Below are 18,485 nucleotides of genomic sequence, written 5' to 3' on the forward strand. Positions count from 1 at the left end.
TCTTTTTGTTACTGGCTTAGATGCACTTTTGATTCCCACCTCAGTGTCATCACATTCACAATTGATTTTTACAACCACATTCACTTTAGTCATGTGAGGTGAAAGTCCCTTTAATAAAACTCATGAAAGGCAGTGTAACAAATGAAAAACACTATAAGCAAGTTGACATTTACAACCACAAAAAACTACTGTACAACCCTAATTCTGCTGTTTGATGCAGTGTCAGTTTTTCTGGGATTAAGCTTTGTCTGTACTAAAATCATACATTTTGTAGTGAGAAACATGGTGTGAAAACTTTATTGTGTTTAATCATAGCAAAGTCTTGCATATGTATGACTCAACTTGGCTGTAGAACTGGGTGGTTTCTTGACAATGGAACAACAGTGTATATAGAGCATCACTTATACAGGATGTCATAATGGCCTGGGCGGTAGAGCAGAAAGATACGTGGCTCACTTCCTTCAGGGAAGACATGATTGTTCACCGTTCCACCCTCTCCTCTGTCCATGTATTCCACTAATATGGGCACGTTCAGTGCCTGTGCTAAGGCTATGATATGGATGTGGTCGCTTTCTTTTGACATGGGTTCCACCTCCTAAAAAAAAAAAACACATTGACTATTAGGTCAAGTATAATCAGTAATGCTTTGACTCCTGATTAATATAGCTCAACAGGGCTGTTTTTAGGCATAGACCCCTACACTCCCATGTGAACAGAACACTTAATTTAATCAAATTCACCACATGCTAGTGTTTCATTCACATGTGGAAGGTTACATACCAACATCTATCTCTTATGAAATATTTTAAATCATCATATCCTTAACTAATTCAGATAATATACACTAAACGAAAACACTATGACCAGTCTCAGCTGAAGCGAATATTGTTGATCATGTAACAATGCCACATTTTAAGGTCTGGGTGGGTTAGATGGTAAGCAAACAATTGGTTCTCGTAATCAACGTGTTGGATGGCAAGGTGACTGCATCAGAATATCTCTGAAATAGCAAGGTTTGTGGGTTGTTCCCAGTCAGCAGTGGTGAGAATTTACCAACAGTGAACCGAGGAGGATATGGGGATGCGTAGCCACCGACCAATCAAAAGTGCCTATGATGAGCCCTGTCTACCATCGAAAGCACCTACAATGGGCACAAGAGCATTAGAACTGGACCTTGGGGCAATGGAAGAAGGTCGCCTGGTCTGATGAGTCCCGTTTTCGTTGATATCACATGGACGGCCATGCGCATGTGTGCCGTTTACCTGGGGAATGCACTGTGGGATGATGACAGCTGGTGGAGGGAGTGTGATGCTCTCGGCAATGTTCTGCTGGGAAACCCTAAGTTCGTAGGTAAATATGACACGTGCCACCGACCTAAACATTGTTGCAGACCAGGTACATCCCTTCATGACAATGGTGTTGCCTGGTGGAAGTGGCCTCTTTCAGCAGGATAATACACCCTACCACACTGCACACATTGTTCAGGAATGGTTTGAGGAACATGAAGAGTTCAAGGTGTTGCCCTGGAGTCTATTATTCATACCTCGCTTAATAAATCAGAGATGATTTGACTGATGCCAGATCTTCTAATCGTGATAACTGATCTCTGGCTAATTTGGTTCTTCAAACAAATATGTGGATTTGATTAAAATATCTGGATTAAGTTGTCAGAATACAGCGCGTTCTTGTGTTCATTGGAAAGGGCAGATATATCGATACTCAAAACCATGATCAACGATGCTGCGATTGACTGGCAGCAACGTAATGATATCATATTAAAAAAACATCACACACCTGACAAAAAAAATGTCTGGACCTTCATAAGAAAACAGCCAAGCGACATAAACGTTATAACAGAAAGGTAAAATGTGTACTGTTTGTTTACTAAATGATTCCCAATTATTTCCATTATTTCACGATTTCTAGTAATTGTACAGGCTTTACATTTTTATTGTAATGTTGTAATTAGCAATTCATTTAATTTTACATGTGTAGCAGATTTGTTGTGACAGTAAAAACTGCTGTCTGTTGTGCTGTCAAACTTTAATTAATGCTAAGTCATCTGCATCTCCTGTGCTGCACTTAAAAAGATGCAATCTAATCCGGTTTACATGAAATAAGCCTGCTTCACGAGCAGGTTTGAGTTTAGGGACTTGTTGCTTTGACAGCAACTCCGGGGGTGAGCTTTGAAGAACTTAACAATGCTGTATCATGTAAAATCTTCAACAGTAAAATCAAGATAACTGAGTAATCCACGTATGAGAGCAGGCCCCTGGCCTCCAAATTCCCCAGATCTCAATCCAATTGAGTATGTGTGCGATGTGCTAGATCAACAAGTTTGATCTACACCTCGCAACCTACAGGACTTAAAAGATCTGCTGAAAACGTCTTGGTGCCAGATACTACAGGACAATTTCAGGCTTCTTGAAGAGTCCATGGCTCAGGTAGTCGGTGCTGTTTTGGCAGCACGTAGAGGACCAACAGCATAATAGGCATAGGCCATAATGTTTTGGCTCATCGGTATAGAAGTTCCATTGAAAAGCACATTATAATTAAGATGTCAAAACAAACTAGCTCACAAGTAAATTTTTTCACCTGCTGGCAAAACTCTTTGACAGAGCGGCCGCCCTCTATGAAGTGCTGAAAGAACACGTGCTCCCGCTGCAGGTATCCAGAGGTGAGAAGCCTCAGGTATACCACTATGTAGTCAGAAACGCTCTGGTCATTGAAGGAGTTAAGCAGCTCTCCAAGTGACTGCTGCTTTTCACACAGCTCAATCAAGTGCATGAACTGACAAAGGAGAGAAACCAGTGAACATCAACTTACTACAGTCAGCATGATTCAAGTAAAATTACAGGATTTAAGCCTTGAGTTTTGAATATAAGGAGGCAGCATAGTTTTTAAATGATACATTTTCCAACTCACAGTGTTGTGAAAGTCCTCAATAGTGAACTCAGTGAAGCCCTGATTTACAAGGTCCAGTTTGCTCTTAGCTGCCACAGCTTTGAACCTATAGAGCCAAAAATGAGATAGGATTGAAAAATAGACATTCAATAAACTTGTTATCCACTGCTAAAACAATGACAGAAAGCAAAACAATATACACAATTAGGGGTGGGCGATCTGACGATTTTATATTGTGATCGATCTTGAAGACGTCCACAATCAACTTTTTAAAAGAATAGTAGAGATCGTGGTCTTTTATGTCCTTGTAATGTTAAAATACAGCAATTTCTGCCTACTATATGGTTTTGCTGACTGGCCAGGAATATCATGTGTCTTTCATGTGTGGTGACGCAGTTGAAAAACAGCAGTAGGGCGATGAATTAAGTTCCAACGATTATGAAAACGTGATAATCATGTTAAAATGATCATTGTCTGCCGCATACTGTCTGTCCTTTAAACCGGTGTTTCGCCCCTCAAAAGCCTAAACCTAACGTCTAATTCAATCAAATCATGTAACATGCCTGCCGTAAAATGCAGTCTACTGCAGGGCATGCTATATTTTATAAAGCACATTAAACTGCAAAAGAGTCTGATCCCTACATGCTTTGTGCACACGCTGTGAGACGGAGCAGAACATGGACGAGCAAAGGATACTCAGGCATTCCGGAACCCCTTCTAAACTGTCAAATATACACCAAAATATATAAAAATGTATGTCTTGGCGAGTATTTCCATAAAGACAGTAAGTTATTTTTTAAGTGAATAAACACGGGTTTCATTATATTACATCCATGCATTTGGTCTTAAAGAGTATGTACTGTTTTTTAGTTTAACTCTGGGTTTAATTACTATTTTGACAACTTTTTTGTCAAAAAAATTCTCAATTTTTCCTTTTTTTTTTTCTTTCTCAAAATTATAGAGAAAATTATTTCTCTCACAATTGAGAAGATCTCGATTCATATCGTGGATTGCAATATGTTATTTTGGGAAGATCACCAACCCCTATACACAATATACAAAATTGCACTTCACGTAACTAAGGTTGCTGCTATCTCCTGAATTGGTGTATAATTTCCAAACAAAGGCAATGATATCTGCTTTAAGTGACCCAGAAAGACAGTAAAACTACCTTTGCAGCTCTTTGCTGTCTTCCAGTAGTGTCTCCAAATGTGCAAATCCGAAAGCTCTGTAGAAACAATTTCCATCCGGCCGTGTCTTCCGAATGTGCGCATACTTTTTGTGAAGGTCCTATGAACAAGAGGCATATAAGAGAAACATTTATACAGAAGGTTTCGGGCACTTGCTAAGTAAGCTCATGAAACTGTAGTGACCTTTATCTTGAGCTGGTAAATGGTGTCCTCTGCAGCATATTCACCCTTCAGCACAGAGAGATCTTGTATGTCCGACACTAAAGGGTTAGTGGTGGCTATCTATTAAAACAAAACGCACACAATAAGAGGGATAGTTCATTTACTCACTCTCAAATTGTTCCAAACATGTGTGACTTTCTTTCTTCAATGGCATACAGAGCAGCTCTGCTCTTTTCCACACAGTGAATGTGAATAGGGAAAGATGCTGTCAATCTCTACAAAAGCAATTAATTTGACTTTTATGCTATTATAAGTGTAAAGGGCAGTACACACCAAGAATGACAAATATAATGATAAAGTTTTTTCTTTTTTTTACTTTAAAGAGAATAACACAGTCCAGACCACAACTATAACAATATCACAAAGAAACAATAGGATTTTTTCCCAGCTGATGAACGATAAAAACATTTTACGGGCAATTAGAATCTTATGACTTTAAAAATTAAGTATGTAATTTTAAAGTCTCTTTAAATTAGGACTGTCTAAAGCCATGGTATATGTTCAGAAGACTACAGCATATTTATTGTATATAGACTACTTTCAGCCAGGGGGGGAAGATAGTGGATAGTGGAGTTGAGAAGAAAGTGGATACATCTTGAGAAAAACTCTTCATAATTGAGAAAAAAGGATATTTTGACAACAGTTACCATTACAAGGCTTCTTTTAAATGAGAGATTAAGTCATTACTGATCCCTCACCTCTTGCTGAATGCGGTCCTGTTGTGCCATTATGGCTTCGTCATGTGCGAGACAGTTCACTCCTGCAAAAAAGACAATTTTTAGAAACCGGTCACACAAGAACTGGACCTGACCCAGTTGACAACTTTGCTAATTCTGGAGTTCAGTTCCTTCACCACGCTGATTCTCATCTCATTACACGATCCGAAGAAATGTAAACAAAGTTGTAACTTAATGAGTCTGTAACAGTTACCATACATACAAATACATAATACCACTTATCTTTTAACACACTGAGTGAATATATGAGAATATTATAGTCTACAGATGCTTGGCAAATAGGGCTACTATTCAATTTTTAGTTTAAAATAAAAGCGTAACATAAAATATTTTCCTAACGAAAAATTGACACTGTGCAAAAAATGTAAGGATGCCTGTTTTTTTTTTTGTGTGTGTTTTTTTTTTGTGTGTTTTTTGTTTGTTAAATGAGCCCAGAGTTAACTCTTTGTGCAGCTAATGCTCTGCTCTGCATTCCTCCTCCTGCTCGTGCAGCAGTCAAAACATATTATTTGCCCTTATGCAAGCTCCATCGTGCAGATGTTTTGTTTTCGCGTGTCACTAATCTTTAAAACTGCGCGAGAAAATGTTATTTTTGCACTTACCCTCCATCTCTACCTGTGATGATTCCTGCTGCTCATCCGCCATCTTGATCGAGTTCTCCTTCCACCGCCCCCCCTTCTCATGTACACATCCGGGTCGTGTCCATTCAGTTCAGTCAGTCACAGAATCATACATGCTGCCGGTGTTTTGGTTGATCTTGAATGTCTTTACCTAAGCTAGGTATTTAAAATGTTGTCATTTAAAAGACTTGCAGTGTCGCTAAGGACCCTTCTAGCGGAGGCTAACAGATGGCACCATACTAGTTTGACAAGTACGTGTATATTTTATTCGTCAAGAATTTTACTTATGTCTAGAGATTCAATTGGATTGACACTTTTGGGGACATGGATTTCCATGTAATTGCACGATTAGAAAATACTTATATTTAACGTCCACATGCGCCAAAAAACTGTGTCGAAGACAAATCGGAATAGCTACTTTAATTACCATTTCCAAACAAGTTTCTAAACAGCTGTCGACCGCAGTAAACGAAGAGTCCCGTGGACTGATTCCTGTTTCAGTCATAGCCTATTTAACCTTTTTCGCTTACATCAACTTTAAAAAATACTTGTAAGTTAAAGTGTAAAACTATGTATTTTTATTCTATATGCTAATTATGTATAACTGGTGTTCACAGATGAGTTGATTGAAAACATGGACAAAAAAGTAACATGGGACAGATTCTACACAGAAAATGGAAGCAAAGGCCAATTCAAGAATTTTGAATGGTTCTTTGGATTTCACTCAGTCAAGGACTTCATTCTTCCTGTACTTGGGACCATGTCTCATTCCCACCGTGGCCCATTCAACATCCTGGACATGGGTTGTGGCACATCCGCATTAGGACCCTGTATCTACAGTGCGTCTCTGTGTGCTGTGAAGGTTACTTGTGCTGATATCTCCCCGGTGGCAGTGAGACTTATGGAGAAGCACACAAATTCTGCTTCAGTACAGCCATGCAACCCATCCTCTTCTCTTGCTTTCCTGGAACTTGACTGCACTCAGTTGAGAGGACACTTTGGGACCAGAAGCCTGGACATGATATTGGACAAGGGTACCACTGATGCTTTAGTTAGGTCTAAAGAAGGTCAAGCTAAGGCTGGGCATATAGTGAGGCAATGCTTACAGGTGCTGAAGCCCTCAGGGATTCTCTTACAGTTCTCAGATGAGGATCCTGATGCCAGGCTTGTATGGCTAGAAAGAGAAGTTAGAGGAGCAGAAGTGACAGCTGATGTAGGAGTTCAAGACGTGGGAGAATTGAGAGGGGTCAGCTATTTTTGCTATGACATTTCTCCTTGTACAAACCCCCACTCTTAAAAGACAATGCATTCAAATTTCTCTGCCTTCTGAAAAGGTTTCTAGTGACAAAACAGTCTAACAATACTGAGCACGGATAATAAATATATACATACGCACACATTTAACTTTTAATTTTATTTAAAAAAAAAAATTGTACATGTACAACTTGTCAAGTCAAAAGCCTGTTTACATTATTTGGATCAGATGAAGAAATAAATCTGACACTTTTAAAAGTTTTTTTTTATTAAAAAAAAATGAAAAAAATATTCTTTGGTCCTTATTTTTCAACAATGAGGGAAATTACTTTAAGAATCATATAACATTGAATGTAACCAGCATAATTTAAAACAAAATATGAATAAGGAGAATTTAGTGCATAGTTTAACGTACACCCTCCAAAAAAAAAAAAGAGAAAAACAACAGTGTTGTGTATTATGGCCATACACAAAGAGATGTCTTCTTGATGAATTTAATATCTGTAAGGATGTAGTCTCTCTCGTGTACATGGTTTTCGGTGTTTCTGCTTCATGACCAAGTTGTTCGCTGGCCAGTTGGGGGAAGCAGCTGAATTGTTAGCACCTTAAAAAACAATCAGCCTTTTTTAGCAATATTATATTAATTTTAGATCCTGATGATTTGAGAAAATAATAAAATCTATACCTCTGTAAAAGGTTTCCCTTTCAAAGCTCTGGTAACCTGCAGTCATGTGGGGTGGCAGATCATCATGGCAGTACTGTGATCTGAAGCCATTGACCATCCTTTGACCCTGCGTCCAAACTGGACCTGGAAGATGAGAATAAAAACGGTCACTTTTAGAAAGCACTGGAGGATATTAAACATGACTAAAAACTACACTATCCCCAGTGCTTTCTAAAAGTTGTACAATGAGTGGTCCAAAATGAATCATGAGGATTATTACATTGTTTGAGAGTGAATTTTCTCAAGAGTGGTTGATTGTTACCTTTGTTGTAGTGGATGGCGGGCATCACAGGTGGATAAAAGCACCTCTGGTTCCTATACGGAACTGTTAAAAAAGGCATGTTTTGAATTACTTTGAGAGGGGGAAAAAGGAATCTATGTGAACTTATACCATCATTCAGAAGTTTGGGGTTGGTAAGATTTTTAAAAGGTTTTTAAAGTCTCTTACACACGGTTGCATTTATTAGCTAAAAAATAGAATAAAAACAGTAATATTGGGAAAAATGTTTCAATTACATATAAACCAACATGTTAGTTTTAAAATGTGTTAGTTGTATAACATCCATGTATACATAGTATGCCCCACCCCCCTTTCCCGCTTCTGTCTACACTTTGACACTTTTGACACTTTGCTGCATGTTTGCCCTTATTTAACCAATAATGGGATTTGTAAAGGTCCTAAGGTCTAATGTAAAGGGCCTTCTGTTGTTTTCTTTCAAGAAACTCATCTGCCGGTCACAGAACATGAGAAATTAAAGAGGTCATGGGCAGATAAAGTGTATTTTTCTCCTCATCCATAAGGGAGAAAGAAAGGAGTGTCTATCCTGATACACAGACAGTCAAATTTTAATTTAGCAATGACCTACAAGGATACAGCAGGAAGATTAATTTAGGTAAATGGCTCAATAGATGGCATTGATATCTCACTTATGAAAGTGTATAGACCAAATGATGATAGGCATGCTTTTATTATTAAAGATCTCAATGTAATTACATAGCATAGCTTTGGAAAATTATTAAAAATACATAATCTTTTTGGGGGGGGGGGGGGGGGGTCACACGCTGTGGTATTGCAAGATATGGGGGGGGGGGGGTTGGAATTGTGAGGTCACATGCTGTGGTATTGCAAGATGGCGGCGCCCTTGCTCCAAAACATCCCCTTTCCTTTAAAATGATTACATTAATCGTGTTTGTTATTTTTTTTTTATTAAAGTGGAAATCAGTGTACTAAATTATGTAAACTTGACTGACTGCTTCATTTACACTTTAAAATGTTAAAGCCCTGCCCCCTCCCCAACCCCACACACTATTCGACTATTAGTCGACTATAGGCAACACTTGACGATTCGACTATGAAAATCCTTAGTCAGGGACCCCTAAACCCATAAGACTTTAGTTCATCTTCGAAACACAAATGCAGATCTTTTTGAAAGTGAAAGTGACACGTGATGGCGAATTTGACCTCTGCATTTAACCCATCCAAGTAAGTGCACACACATTAGGAGCAGAGTAGGGAGTAGTGAACACACACACACACACTGCAAACGTGGATACACACACCCAGAGCAGCGCGCAGCCTTGAGTGGCGCCCGGGGAGCAATTGGGGGTTAGGTGCCTTGCTCAAGGACACCTCAGTCATATTCCTGCCGGTACTGGAATCGAACCAGCAGTTACCATACTCTGTTACCATTAGGCCATGACTGCCCCATTTTTAATGAAATCTGAGAGCTATCGGTCCATACATAAACAGCTACGCAACTGACACTTTGACAATCTATATAATGAACAGATTGAGTTTAGGCTTTTATTCACATGTAAACCTTCATCAACTCACACATCAGTTGTGGTAAACGGAAGCCCAAGCATGTTCGATTGATGTGCTAGAACCAATAAGGTTCATTCTCGTGTTACGCAGCACGTTTGTGCTTCCACAAGAACCAATGAGGTTCATTCTCGTGTTACGCAGCACGTTTGAGCTTCCGCTTTTCCGAAGTTTGTTCTCTCGTGTCAAGCAGGTTCAGATGAGCTTCTGTTTATGTTCGCTGATCAAAGCGTATATGTAAATAAAAGGATAAATTCAATCGGTTCATCATATAAAGCGAACGAGCCTCTTCAGAAAGTTTGGACTAAACCGCACAATTCATATGGATTAGTTTTACAATCTCTTTATGAACTTTTTAAAGGATAAAAGTGTCACCACTTATAGTAAGGGATTGTGCAAAAGCATATTTCAGAGGTGGGACCATTTCATTCACAAGTGCCTAGAAGAGAGAGAGGGTAGCTAAACAAGAATGGTTAAACTTTAGATTGCTTAGTGTTCTCAAAGATATTATGAAAATGGCTATACGGCTAGTAGATTGTTAGTTACTAGATTTTTCTTTTTGTACAATATTTGAGGATCTTTGCTTCTTAATCTAATTACGATCAACCACCTTTACCACACCTGATGAAATAGCAGAATCCTGCTAGTCCAGGACCTGATGGATATATAAATTAGTTCTATAAAAGTTTTAAAGAACTATGGGAGAATGATGGATGTCATCTTCAACCCCTTACTGCCGATGGAAATCAATCCGATGGGACTAACAAATTAGGTTCATGAATTAGACAATGAAATAAAGTTTTATAAACTGTTAAGTTTGATCACATGATTTTATTTCATTCTAATGAATTAGCTGCAAGTAACAATGTTTGATGCTAAATTAGGCTACTACCTCGTACATGTCACTTTACTTGTCAAATTAGTAGTGGGGTAACGCAGCGCAGTTTTATGTGTTCAAAACAATTATACTAAAAGTACATTTGAATGTATAAAGTGAATTATGGATTAAACTGAGGCTATAGATATCAATGGTCAAATGTCAAAACAAATCCAAATTAAAAGCAGGTTTAAATGTGCCAAGAATAGGTTGAAGTACTTGGGTATCTTTATCCCCTCCTCCTTAAACCAATTATACAATACAAAATAAAATTTGGAAGACCTATACATAAATCATTTAGCATGTCTAAGGAAATTTTCATCTGCAGCTAGTATTGGTTATCTTAAATGACTTTGTACCATCCCATTCAGACGCAGGTTTCAAAAAGTCTCAATATGATGGACAATAAAAAGTGGACAAATATTTCACAATGATGCACTTAAATCATTTAAACAAATAAGAAATTAATCCACACTCCTAAGGTCTAAACATTTAGATGTTCACAACCGAGACATTCTCACAACGCATTAGGAATTAGAATGTTAAAAAAACTTCACGAATACATTTTTTTATTTATTTTAAAAAAGGAAAAGAAAATGGACATGATCAAAAAGACCATTTTTAAAGGATACCTGTTATTTTCATCTAAGAATTCAAATAACACTTTACAGGTAAAGGAGAAATGGGAGAACGAAATTAACAGAACGATTTCTCTCGAGACTTGGTAGGAAGCTTGTGGAGAGGCACATCTTGAGACCAGCTCTAATATCTGAAGGGACTAGGGAATTCAAATGGAAGATAATAAGTTTTTTTATTTTTAACTCCACAGATAATAGCAAAATGGAATCAGTTCAGAAAAATGTTGGAAAAACTGTGGACAGTATGTTGGTATCCACACCCATATTTTGTGGTCGTCCAAAATTATTGGAAGGATGCATTTATGTATATGATCAATATTTGCTAAATAAAAGTAATACAAATTTACAGAGCCCAAACTTTTGGTTGATAATGTACCTGGACAGCGAGCAGGAGCACTTGTAGCCGTTTGCCAGCTATGGTTCCCAGGTAATGGTGGGCCATTATCTGCATTAATCTGGTCTGCAAAAAAAGCAAAGCAAAAAAGAACAAACATAAATGGGTGACTAAATGTTCCATGTATCCTTAAGTAAGCAGCCATTAACAATTTTTTTCTAGTTGATTTTAAAATTATAGAAACTTATTTTGCAGCTTTAAACCTCAGATAACCAATGGCACCACCTCAATCTGCATTTCTCACCCAGTTTTGGCAGTTCCACACCCCATGCCTGTGCAACATGCTCCAGGAGCAGGCATGTGATCTTTCTGTGGGCGACGGCATTCCAGTGTACACCGTCTTTCATCCGGTGTTGCAGGCTGAAGCGAAACTGGAAATGCAAGTCCAGCACATCAAAGCCGAACTCATTGGCAAGAGTGGCTCCAAAGTAATTGGCTTCAATCACATCAAATCTTAATGAAGGACCCATATGTTCAATCTGAGTTTGTGGGCAAGATGAAAGAATTATTGACTCTCACCAATGTTCATGATGTTACATCCTCTACCATTATTTTTTTGCAACCCACCTCTGGGACCAGGAAACCTCCCAAAATCTTCTTTCCCAGGGGCATAGTCATGTTCCACACAACCAGGCTCTCTTCTGGCAAAATGGTCTTTAGCTTAATGAAGAAATTGTTGAGGTTTTCTTTGTACTCAGAGGCCCATTTACGACTGTACCTGTGCAGTGTAGTAAAACAAAAATCATGTTAATTGAAAAAGAATTATGAAATGCTAAATATCTTATGTCTGTAACAAGGTGGAATGACGAGCACACCTGGATATGTCCCATACACAAGAGTTGACGATAACCAGGTCTGGTTTTATGCCCTGGTCAAAGTCAGCTAGGATGCTCTCCACATATCTTGAGAAAACTTGAGTCACAAAATAGAAGCGGATCAAGTGGTGATCTGTGCGGTACTGTCTCACTTCTCTATACGCAGTGCCATTATTCATCTGACCCAACCGGCCACCTTCCACCAGGCAATCCTGTTCGAACGAAAACTCACCCTAGGATATATGGATAAGATAGATGCATCATCAGACATTGCTTAACCAGGAAACTCTATACAAGATAATATTCCTATCCCTCACAAACACAGCAGCTTCATTTGCTCCCATTTATTGATTACATGAAGAAAAAAGACCAAAACTGTTTATTTTTTAAGTCTTTTGCAAAAACAACCTATGGACATGCTACCTGGTTTTTAGCTGGTCATCTGATAGTCAACAAGCTACTATGTCCCAAAAACAAGCTTGACAACCTTAAAATGTTATGGCCACCTGGTCTAAAATGTACTACCAGTTTAGACCAGCTAAAAACCAGCTGCCATAATGGCTACCAAATAAAGTATCTTAATCTGGATTTTCCAAAAAAAAATAATGAGCTAAATTTAAAAGATTAAATGTTTGAACATGTACATTTTCTGATTAGTAAAAGGAGAAAAATCAATGAAACATGCATTCAGATACTGACCTTGGTTTTTAACTGGGACAAACTTAAATATGCGTCTCTCTGTAGGATTAGGACTAAATCCTTGTAGACAGAGCGCTGAACTGGAGAGAAAATCAAGTCATTCTTATTTAAAAAAAAATAAGTGTAGTTTAGAGTGGAAAATCACGAAGGCAATTACTATCACAATATTAATCTCCGTCAGTACTCACTTGAGTCTCCTAACACCACAACAAACTTGTTGTGAAGCAGTTGAGCCACAGGCCTCATCGTGCCGTTACCTGCCTCACATTGAAATCATAGTAACGTTAACGTAATTAATTGAAAAGCAAAACACCCGCAAATTTTGTAATAACAAATAATAATTCGATACACGTTCTGTTTGAAACGTTAACCTGGGTTTCCATACATCAAACACTATAAATCGCCAAATCATACCTGTTAAACCAAGAATTCCGTAATAGATAAGCGAGGATAAATTGCGTGTCGTAACTGTAAAGGGTGTGAAGAAAAGTAAGGTATTGCTCCCCTTGCGGTTAATATGGGCAAAACATGCTAATTAGCTTTTTAGACTTCCTTTGGTTGGTCTAATTAAAGTGATCTCTCGTCTTTAACCTATTTATAGAGGAAAACTTCAGCCCCAGTATAACAAACATAAAGTACACTTAATAGAAAACATACACTAACTCAGTAAACTAATATTGCACTTATGTACAGTAGGCTATACTTGCTTTTTGTTATTTTTTCGGAAAAAATAATAAGCAAATGTAATATATTTAGATTCAATTCCAAATATTTTAGAAGAGTGGCAACATGATAGAAAAAAAAGAGAAATTATAAAAATGTTAAAATGGGTAAATGCGTAAAAAATGTACTCAGTAAAGTCAACAGACCTAACCAATATTTATTTGAGTACAACTAAATATTTCCTTTAAAAATGTTTCTATGAAATTAACTTTTGAATGCACTTTTTATTCTTTACTTATTGTCTGTTGATTCCAATTGTATCAACAGTTTAAGGCTATACATTTCTAAACTTAATTTGTGAAATCTTTGCACATAATTCTCATACAAACAGGCAGACACATTTCATTGTCATAATTACAGTATTCATATTAAAGCACTTCTCATGTTACTGGCTATGTGGTATTTCTCATTTGTAAATCACTCTGGATTTAAGTATCTGCTAAATAAATATATGTTGGCTACATGTAAGCAACCTGAACATCCATACAATCAATTTACAAATTCAATTACAAAACCACACATACAGTTATACTTAGAATTTACAATTGAAGTACAATCAAACAACAGCCATATATAATGTCACCAGTCAGAATTAATACCAATCTGTGGTTCATGTAAAGTGCTTTTATACTGAGGTTTATTCACAATATTATTGCAAGGTCTGTAAAAGACCTCTAACCCTCAAGGCCAAACAGGGTCACATATTTCTTTAGTCGATCTGTCACAAATTCATCATTGCGAGGCAGCTTCTTCATGAACTCCTGAATGGCTTTCACTGATTCTTTAAAACCCCATGTCTCAACAACCAAACTCGCCAATTCACACCTGTCGTTCGCTTCTTTAAGTCTCGTCCTACGAATGGGATTTCTATTCCCAGTGTTGTTCATTAAATGCTTTAGCTTCTTGAACTCTTTACATTTAAGATCCTTCATGATTTCTCCAAGATCAGATATCCAGTTTTTTTCTTAGACAAAAAAATAGACAAATAATTACCAGGTGTTAACATTTAAAAAAAAAAGAAATTCAAAGAGAATTATGTTTAGAATCATTTCAATAGGTTTTTACAGTGTACAAAACAAAAATGTCTTAACTGTTTTTCTTGAAAATTATCAAATGCCTTCTGCATTTTTGAAGTAATTCGATCCCTTTCCTTATATTTAAAGAGGAGTTTTAATTTGCAGTTCAGTCACATTTGTATCTTAGAAGCCCTCAAATGTGGGATGGTGATTACCATCATGCAAGAGTTTGAATAATTTCTCCTAAAGGGTAAAAAAAAAAAGGCTGTACAGCATTTCCTAATGTTAGTAAAATCAATAAAGCATTTTTAATTTCCTGTGCGAATGGACATGTGCCCCATTAGCTTCACAGTGTGATAAAACAACTAAAATACATAAACATAAATGTCTTTGTGGTGAAAGAACCTACTAGTTAAAATATAGATTATAGGTATGGATAATCAGATGTCTAGGACAAACAATCTCAGAATTTATAAACATTGTTTGGACTCTGGTTATTTTTGAGATCAGAATATACGGTACTCTATAATTAAGTACTCTTGTTGCTGATTTTTTATCTGTTGACCAAACAAGAATATGTGAAGTTTATTAAAAATCTACAAAGGCAAAAGTACAACAAATTAAGAGGGTTTTTTAAAGGAAAAGATTTTGCTACGGTGTTGTGTATTATGGCCATACACAATGAGACATCGTCTCGATGGATTTAATATCTGTAAGGATGTAGTCTCTCTCGTGTACATGGATTTCGGTGTTTCTGCTTCATGACCAAGTTGTTCACTGGCCAGTACAGGGCAGCGTCTGAATTGTTAGCACCTAAAAAACATAATCAGCCTTTTAGCACAACATTACATTAATATTAGATCCTGATGATTTGAGAAAATAATAAAATCTGTACTTCTGTAAAAGGTTTCCCTTTCAAAGCTCTGGTAACCTGCAGTCATGTGGGGTGGCAGATCATCATGGCAGTACTGTGATCTGAAGCCATTGACCATCCTTTGACCCTGCGTCCAAACTGGACCTGGAAGATGAGAATAAAAACGGTCACTTTAATACAGTAAGTCAACGTTTGAAGTGGATCAAAACCTTTCAAAGTTATACATGAATTTTGAACAATACCCGTTCTTGTCTTAGGACAACTTTGATCAATTTTTTGATTCACTTCAAATGTTGACTACTGTATTAACAAAATAACCAAACATGACTAAAAACTACAATATCCCCAGTGCTTTCTAAAAGTTGTACAATGAGTGGTCCAAAATGAATCATGAGGATTATTACATTGTTTGAGAGTGAATTTTCTCAAGAGTGGTTGATTGTTACCATTGTTGTAGTGGATGGCGGGCATCACAGGTGGATAAAAGCACCTCTGGTTCCTATACGGAACTGTTAAAAAAGGCATGTTTTGAATCTGAAAGTTAATTGGAGGGAGGAAAAAAAGTTTTATTTATAAAATATATTTTTAAAAGTCTCTTGCAGTCTAAGACTGCATTTATTAGATACAAAATAATAATAATAAAAACCGCAATATTGTGAAATATAATTAGTATTTAAAATAACTGTTTTCTATTTAAAAATATTTTAAAATCTAATCCTGATTTGGTGCTTAAGAAACATTTCTTATTATAATCAATGTTAAAAACAGTTGTGCTGCATCGCATTTTTCTGGAAACCAAGATGAATTGAACGATTCTTTGATGAACAAAGTTCAAAAGAACAATTTATTTTGTAACAATGTAAGTCTTTGTCACTTTTGATCAATTTATTGCATCCTTGTTAAATAAAAGTATTACTTTCTTAAAATTAAATAAAAACGTACAGAGCCCAAACTTTTGGTTGATAATGTACCTGGATAATGAGCAGGAGCACTTGAAGTAGCCGTTTGCCAGCTATGGTTCCCAGGTAATGGTGGGCCATTATCTGCATTAATCTGGTCTGAAAAAACAGCAAAGCAAAAAAGAACAAACATAAATGGGTGACTAAATGTTCCATGTATCCTTAGGCAAGTCATTCATTAAAAATGTGATTATTTAAACTGTTTGGTTAGTATGGATCAATATATTTCACTTTTAAAATTATAGAAACTTATTTTGCAGCTTTAAACCTCAGATAACCAATGGCACCAACTCAATCTGCATTTCTCACCCAGTTTTGGCAGTTCCACACCCCATGCCTGTGCAACATGCTCCAGGAGCAGGCATGTGATCTTTCTGTGGGCGACGGCATTCCAGTGTACACCGTCTTTCATCCGGTGTTGCAGGCTGAAGCGAAACTGGAAATGCAAGTCCAGCACATCAAAGCCGAACTCATTGGCAAGAGTGGCTCCAAAGTAATTGGCTTCAATCACATCAAATCTTAATGAAGGACCCATATGTTCAATCTGAGTTTGTGGGCAAGATGAAATGATTATTGACTCTCACCAATGTTCATGATCGTTCATTCTCTACCATTATTTTTTTGCAACCCACCTCTGGGACCAGGAAACCTCCCAAAATCTTCTTTCCCAGGGGCATAGTCATGTTCCACACAACCAGGCTCTCTTCTGGCAAAATGGTCTTTAGCTTAATGAAGAACTTGTTGAGGTTTTCTTTGTACTCAGAGGCCCATTTACGACTGTACCTGTGCAGTGTAGTAAAACAAAAATCATATTATTCAAAAAATATTTATGAAATGCTAAATATCTCATGTCTGTAACGGCACGATGACGAGCACTCCTTACCTCGATATATCCCACAAGCAAGAGTTGACGATAACAAGGTCTGGTTTTATGCCCTGGTCAAAGTCAGCTAGGATGCTCTCCACATATCCTGAGAAAACTTGAGTCACAAAATAGAAGCGGATCAAGTGGTGATCTGTGCGGTACTGTCTCACTTCTCTATACGCAGTGCCATTATTCATCTGACCCAACCGGCCACCTTCCACCAGGCAATCCTGTTCGAACGAAAACTCACCCTAGGATATATGGATAAGATAGATGCATCATCAGACATTGCTTAACCAGGAAACTCTATACAAGATAATATTCCTATCCCTCACAAACACAGCAGCTTCATTTGCTCCCATTTATTGATTACATGAAGAAAAAAGACCAAAACTGTATATTTTTTAAGTCTTTTGCAAAAACAACCTATGGACATGCTACCTGGTTTTTAGCTGGTCATCGGATGGTCGAACGGTTACTATGTCCCAAAAACAAACTTAACATGATATGGCCACCTGGAACTGTAGCTGGTCTAAAATGGCCTAGCTGCTACCAGTTTACACCAGCTAAAAACCAGCTGCCATATTGGCTACCAAATATAGTATCTTAATCTGGATTTTCCAACAAAATAATTTTCTAAATTTAAAAGATAACATTTTTGAATATGTACATTTTAGATTTAGTAAATGGAGACACAACTTATGAAACATCAGATACTAACCTTGCTTTTTAACTGGGATAAACTTAAATATGCGTCTCTCTGCAATATTAGTACTAAATCCTTGTAGACAGCGCGCTGAACTGGAGAGAAAATAGTTATATTAAAAGTCAAGTGCAGTTTAGACACAATATTAATCTCCGTCAGTACTAACCTGAACTTCCCAACACCACAACAAACTTGTTGTGAAGCAGTTGAGCCACAGGCCTCATGGTGCCGTTACCTGCCTCACATTGAAATCATAGTCATTTATTGTAAAGCAAAACACACGTAAAATTTGTAGTAGCCTATACGATACGCGTTGGGTTTGAAACGTTAACCCCAGGGTTTCTAATATCAAACACTATCAACCAAAACAAACCTGTTAAGAATTCCCTAAATAAGGCTAAAATGTGTGTGGTAACGAGTTCAAGAGTTTGGAGAAAGATTGTGAA

At 37.3% G+C, this 18,485-nt stretch overlaps 4 protein-coding genes across 14 annotated transcripts; 1 reads left to right on the forward strand and 3 right to left on the reverse strand.

The window, feature by feature from the left end:
• Positions 1–84: 84 nt before the first annotated feature.
• Positions 85–5,766, reverse strand: otub1b (OTU deubiquitinase, ubiquitin aldehyde binding 1b). The gene is made up of 7 exons (XM_077228188.1): positions 5,656–5,766; positions 5,015–5,076; positions 4,278–4,376; positions 4,076–4,194; positions 2,926–3,010; positions 2,596–2,790; positions 85–595 (listed from the first exon to the last, which is right to left on the reverse strand). Exons 1-7 carry the CDS (start codon positions 5,696–5,698, stop codon positions 398–400), a joined length of 801 nt encoding a protein of 266 aa, XP_077084303.1. The 5' UTR covers positions 5,699–5,766; the 3' UTR covers positions 85–397.
• cskmt (citrate synthase lysine methyltransferase) lies at positions 5,757–7,221 on the forward strand. Of its 2 annotated transcripts, none has more exons than XM_077228190.1 (2): positions 5,757–5,833; positions 6,291–7,221. In XM_077228190.1, exons 1-2 carry the CDS (start codon positions 5,815–5,817, stop codon positions 6,968–6,970), a joined length of 699 nt encoding a protein of 232 aa, XP_077084305.1. In that variant the 5' UTR covers positions 5,757–5,814; the 3' UTR covers positions 6,971–7,221. The 2 variants fall into 2 exon arrangements, with proteins under 2 accessions (XP_077084305.1, XP_077084304.1); XM_077228189.1 differs by having other exon boundaries at positions 5,763–5,924.
• LOC143737169 (PC-esterase domain-containing protein 1A-like) lies at positions 7,178–18,485 on the reverse strand. 5 transcript variants are annotated; one of them, XM_077228186.1, is made up of 10 exons: positions 18,413–18,485; positions 13,085–13,153; positions 12,897–12,976; positions 12,198–12,430; positions 11,950–12,100; positions 11,627–11,861; positions 11,365–11,448; positions 7,914–7,976; positions 7,613–7,735; positions 7,178–7,531 (listed from the first exon to the last, which is right to left on the reverse strand). In XM_077228186.1, the coding sequence occupies exons 2-10, from the start codon at positions 13,140–13,142 to the stop codon at positions 7,422–7,424; spliced, it is 1,137 nt and encodes a 378-aa protein (XP_077084301.1). In that variant the 5' UTR covers positions 13,143–13,153; positions 18,413–18,485; the 3' UTR covers positions 7,178–7,421. The 5 variants fall into 5 exon arrangements, with proteins under 5 accessions (XP_077084301.1, XP_077084299.1, XP_077084300.1 ...); XM_077228184.1 differs by lacking the exon at positions 18,413–18,485 and adding an exon at positions 13,311–13,448; XM_077228185.1 differs by lacking the exon at positions 18,413–18,485 and adding an exon at positions 13,311–13,423 and having other exon boundaries at positions 13,085–13,157.
• On the reverse strand, positions 14,894–18,476 carry LOC143737168 (PC-esterase domain-containing protein 1A-like). Of its 6 annotated transcripts, none has more exons than XM_077228177.1 (10): positions 18,413–18,476; positions 18,206–18,300; positions 18,055–18,134; positions 17,352–17,584; positions 17,101–17,251; positions 16,778–17,012; positions 16,481–16,567; positions 15,956–16,018; positions 15,531–15,653; positions 14,894–15,448 (listed from the first exon to the last, which is right to left on the reverse strand). In XM_077228177.1, exons 2-10 carry the CDS (start codon positions 18,261–18,263, stop codon positions 15,339–15,341), a joined length of 1,140 nt encoding a protein of 379 aa, XP_077084292.1. In that variant the 5' UTR covers positions 18,264–18,300; positions 18,413–18,476; the 3' UTR covers positions 14,894–15,338. The 6 variants fall into 6 exon arrangements, with proteins under 6 accessions (XP_077084292.1, XP_077084293.1, XP_077084291.1 ...); XM_077228178.1 differs by having other exon boundaries at positions 18,206–18,274; positions 18,413–18,458; XM_077228176.1 differs by lacking the exon at positions 18,413–18,476 and having other exon boundaries at positions 18,206–18,398.

This window comes from Siphateles boraxobius, unplaced genomic scaffold (assembly GCF_051911475.1).
Source record: "Siphateles boraxobius isolate OS27281-9 unplaced genomic scaffold, OSU_SipBor_1 130, whole genome shotgun sequence".
Classification (NCBI taxonomy): Eukaryota; Metazoa; Chordata; class Actinopteri; order Cypriniformes; family Leuciscidae; genus Siphateles; species Siphateles boraxobius.

Bases quoted from the DNA above. Each gene is read 5' to 3' on its own strand.
- otub1b (XM_077228188.1), bottom strand. From the start codon at position 5,698: ATGGCGGATGAGCAGCAGGAATCATCACAGGTAGAGATGGAGG. The intron at 4,195-4,277 runs GTCACTACAGTT...TCTTGTTCATAG, and splicing joins TTTACCAGCTCAAGATAAAG to GACCTTCACAAAAAGTATGC. The intron at 3,011-4,075 runs GTAGTTTTACTG...TTGGCTCTATAG, and splicing joins GACAGCAAAGAGCTGCAAAG to GTTCAAAGCTGTGGCAGCTA.
- cskmt (XM_077228189.1), top strand. From the start codon at position 5,843: ATGTTGTCATTTAAAAGACTTGCAGTGTCGCTAAGGACCCTTCTAGCG. The intron at 5,925-6,290 runs GTACGTGTATAT...TGGTGTTCACAG, and splicing joins GCACCATACTAGTTTGACAA to ATGAGTTGATTGAAAACATG.
- LOC143737169 (XM_077228186.1), bottom strand. From the start codon at position 13,142: ATGAGGCCTGTGGCTCAACTGCTTCACAACAAGTTTGTTGTGGTGTTA. The intron at 12,431-12,896 runs GTCAGTATCTGA...CATATATCCTAG, and splicing joins TGTCCCAGTTAAAAACCAAG to GGTGAGTTTTCGTTCGAACA. The intron at 12,101-12,197 runs GTGTGCTCGTCA...TACACTGCACAG, and splicing joins TGTGTATGGGACATATCCAG to GTACAGTCGTAAATGGGCCT.
- LOC143737168 (XM_077228177.1), bottom strand. From the start codon at position 18,263: ATGAGGCCTGTGGCTCAACTGCTTCACAACAAGTTTGTTGTGGTGTTG. The intron at 17,013-17,100 runs GTGGGTTGCAAA...CCACAAACTCAG, and splicing joins GAGGTTTCCTGGTCCCAGAG to ATTGAACATATGGGTCCTTC. The intron at 15,449-15,530 runs GTACAGATTTTA...TATGTTTTTTAG, and splicing joins AAGGGAAACCTTTTACAGAA to GTGCTAACAATTCAGACGCT.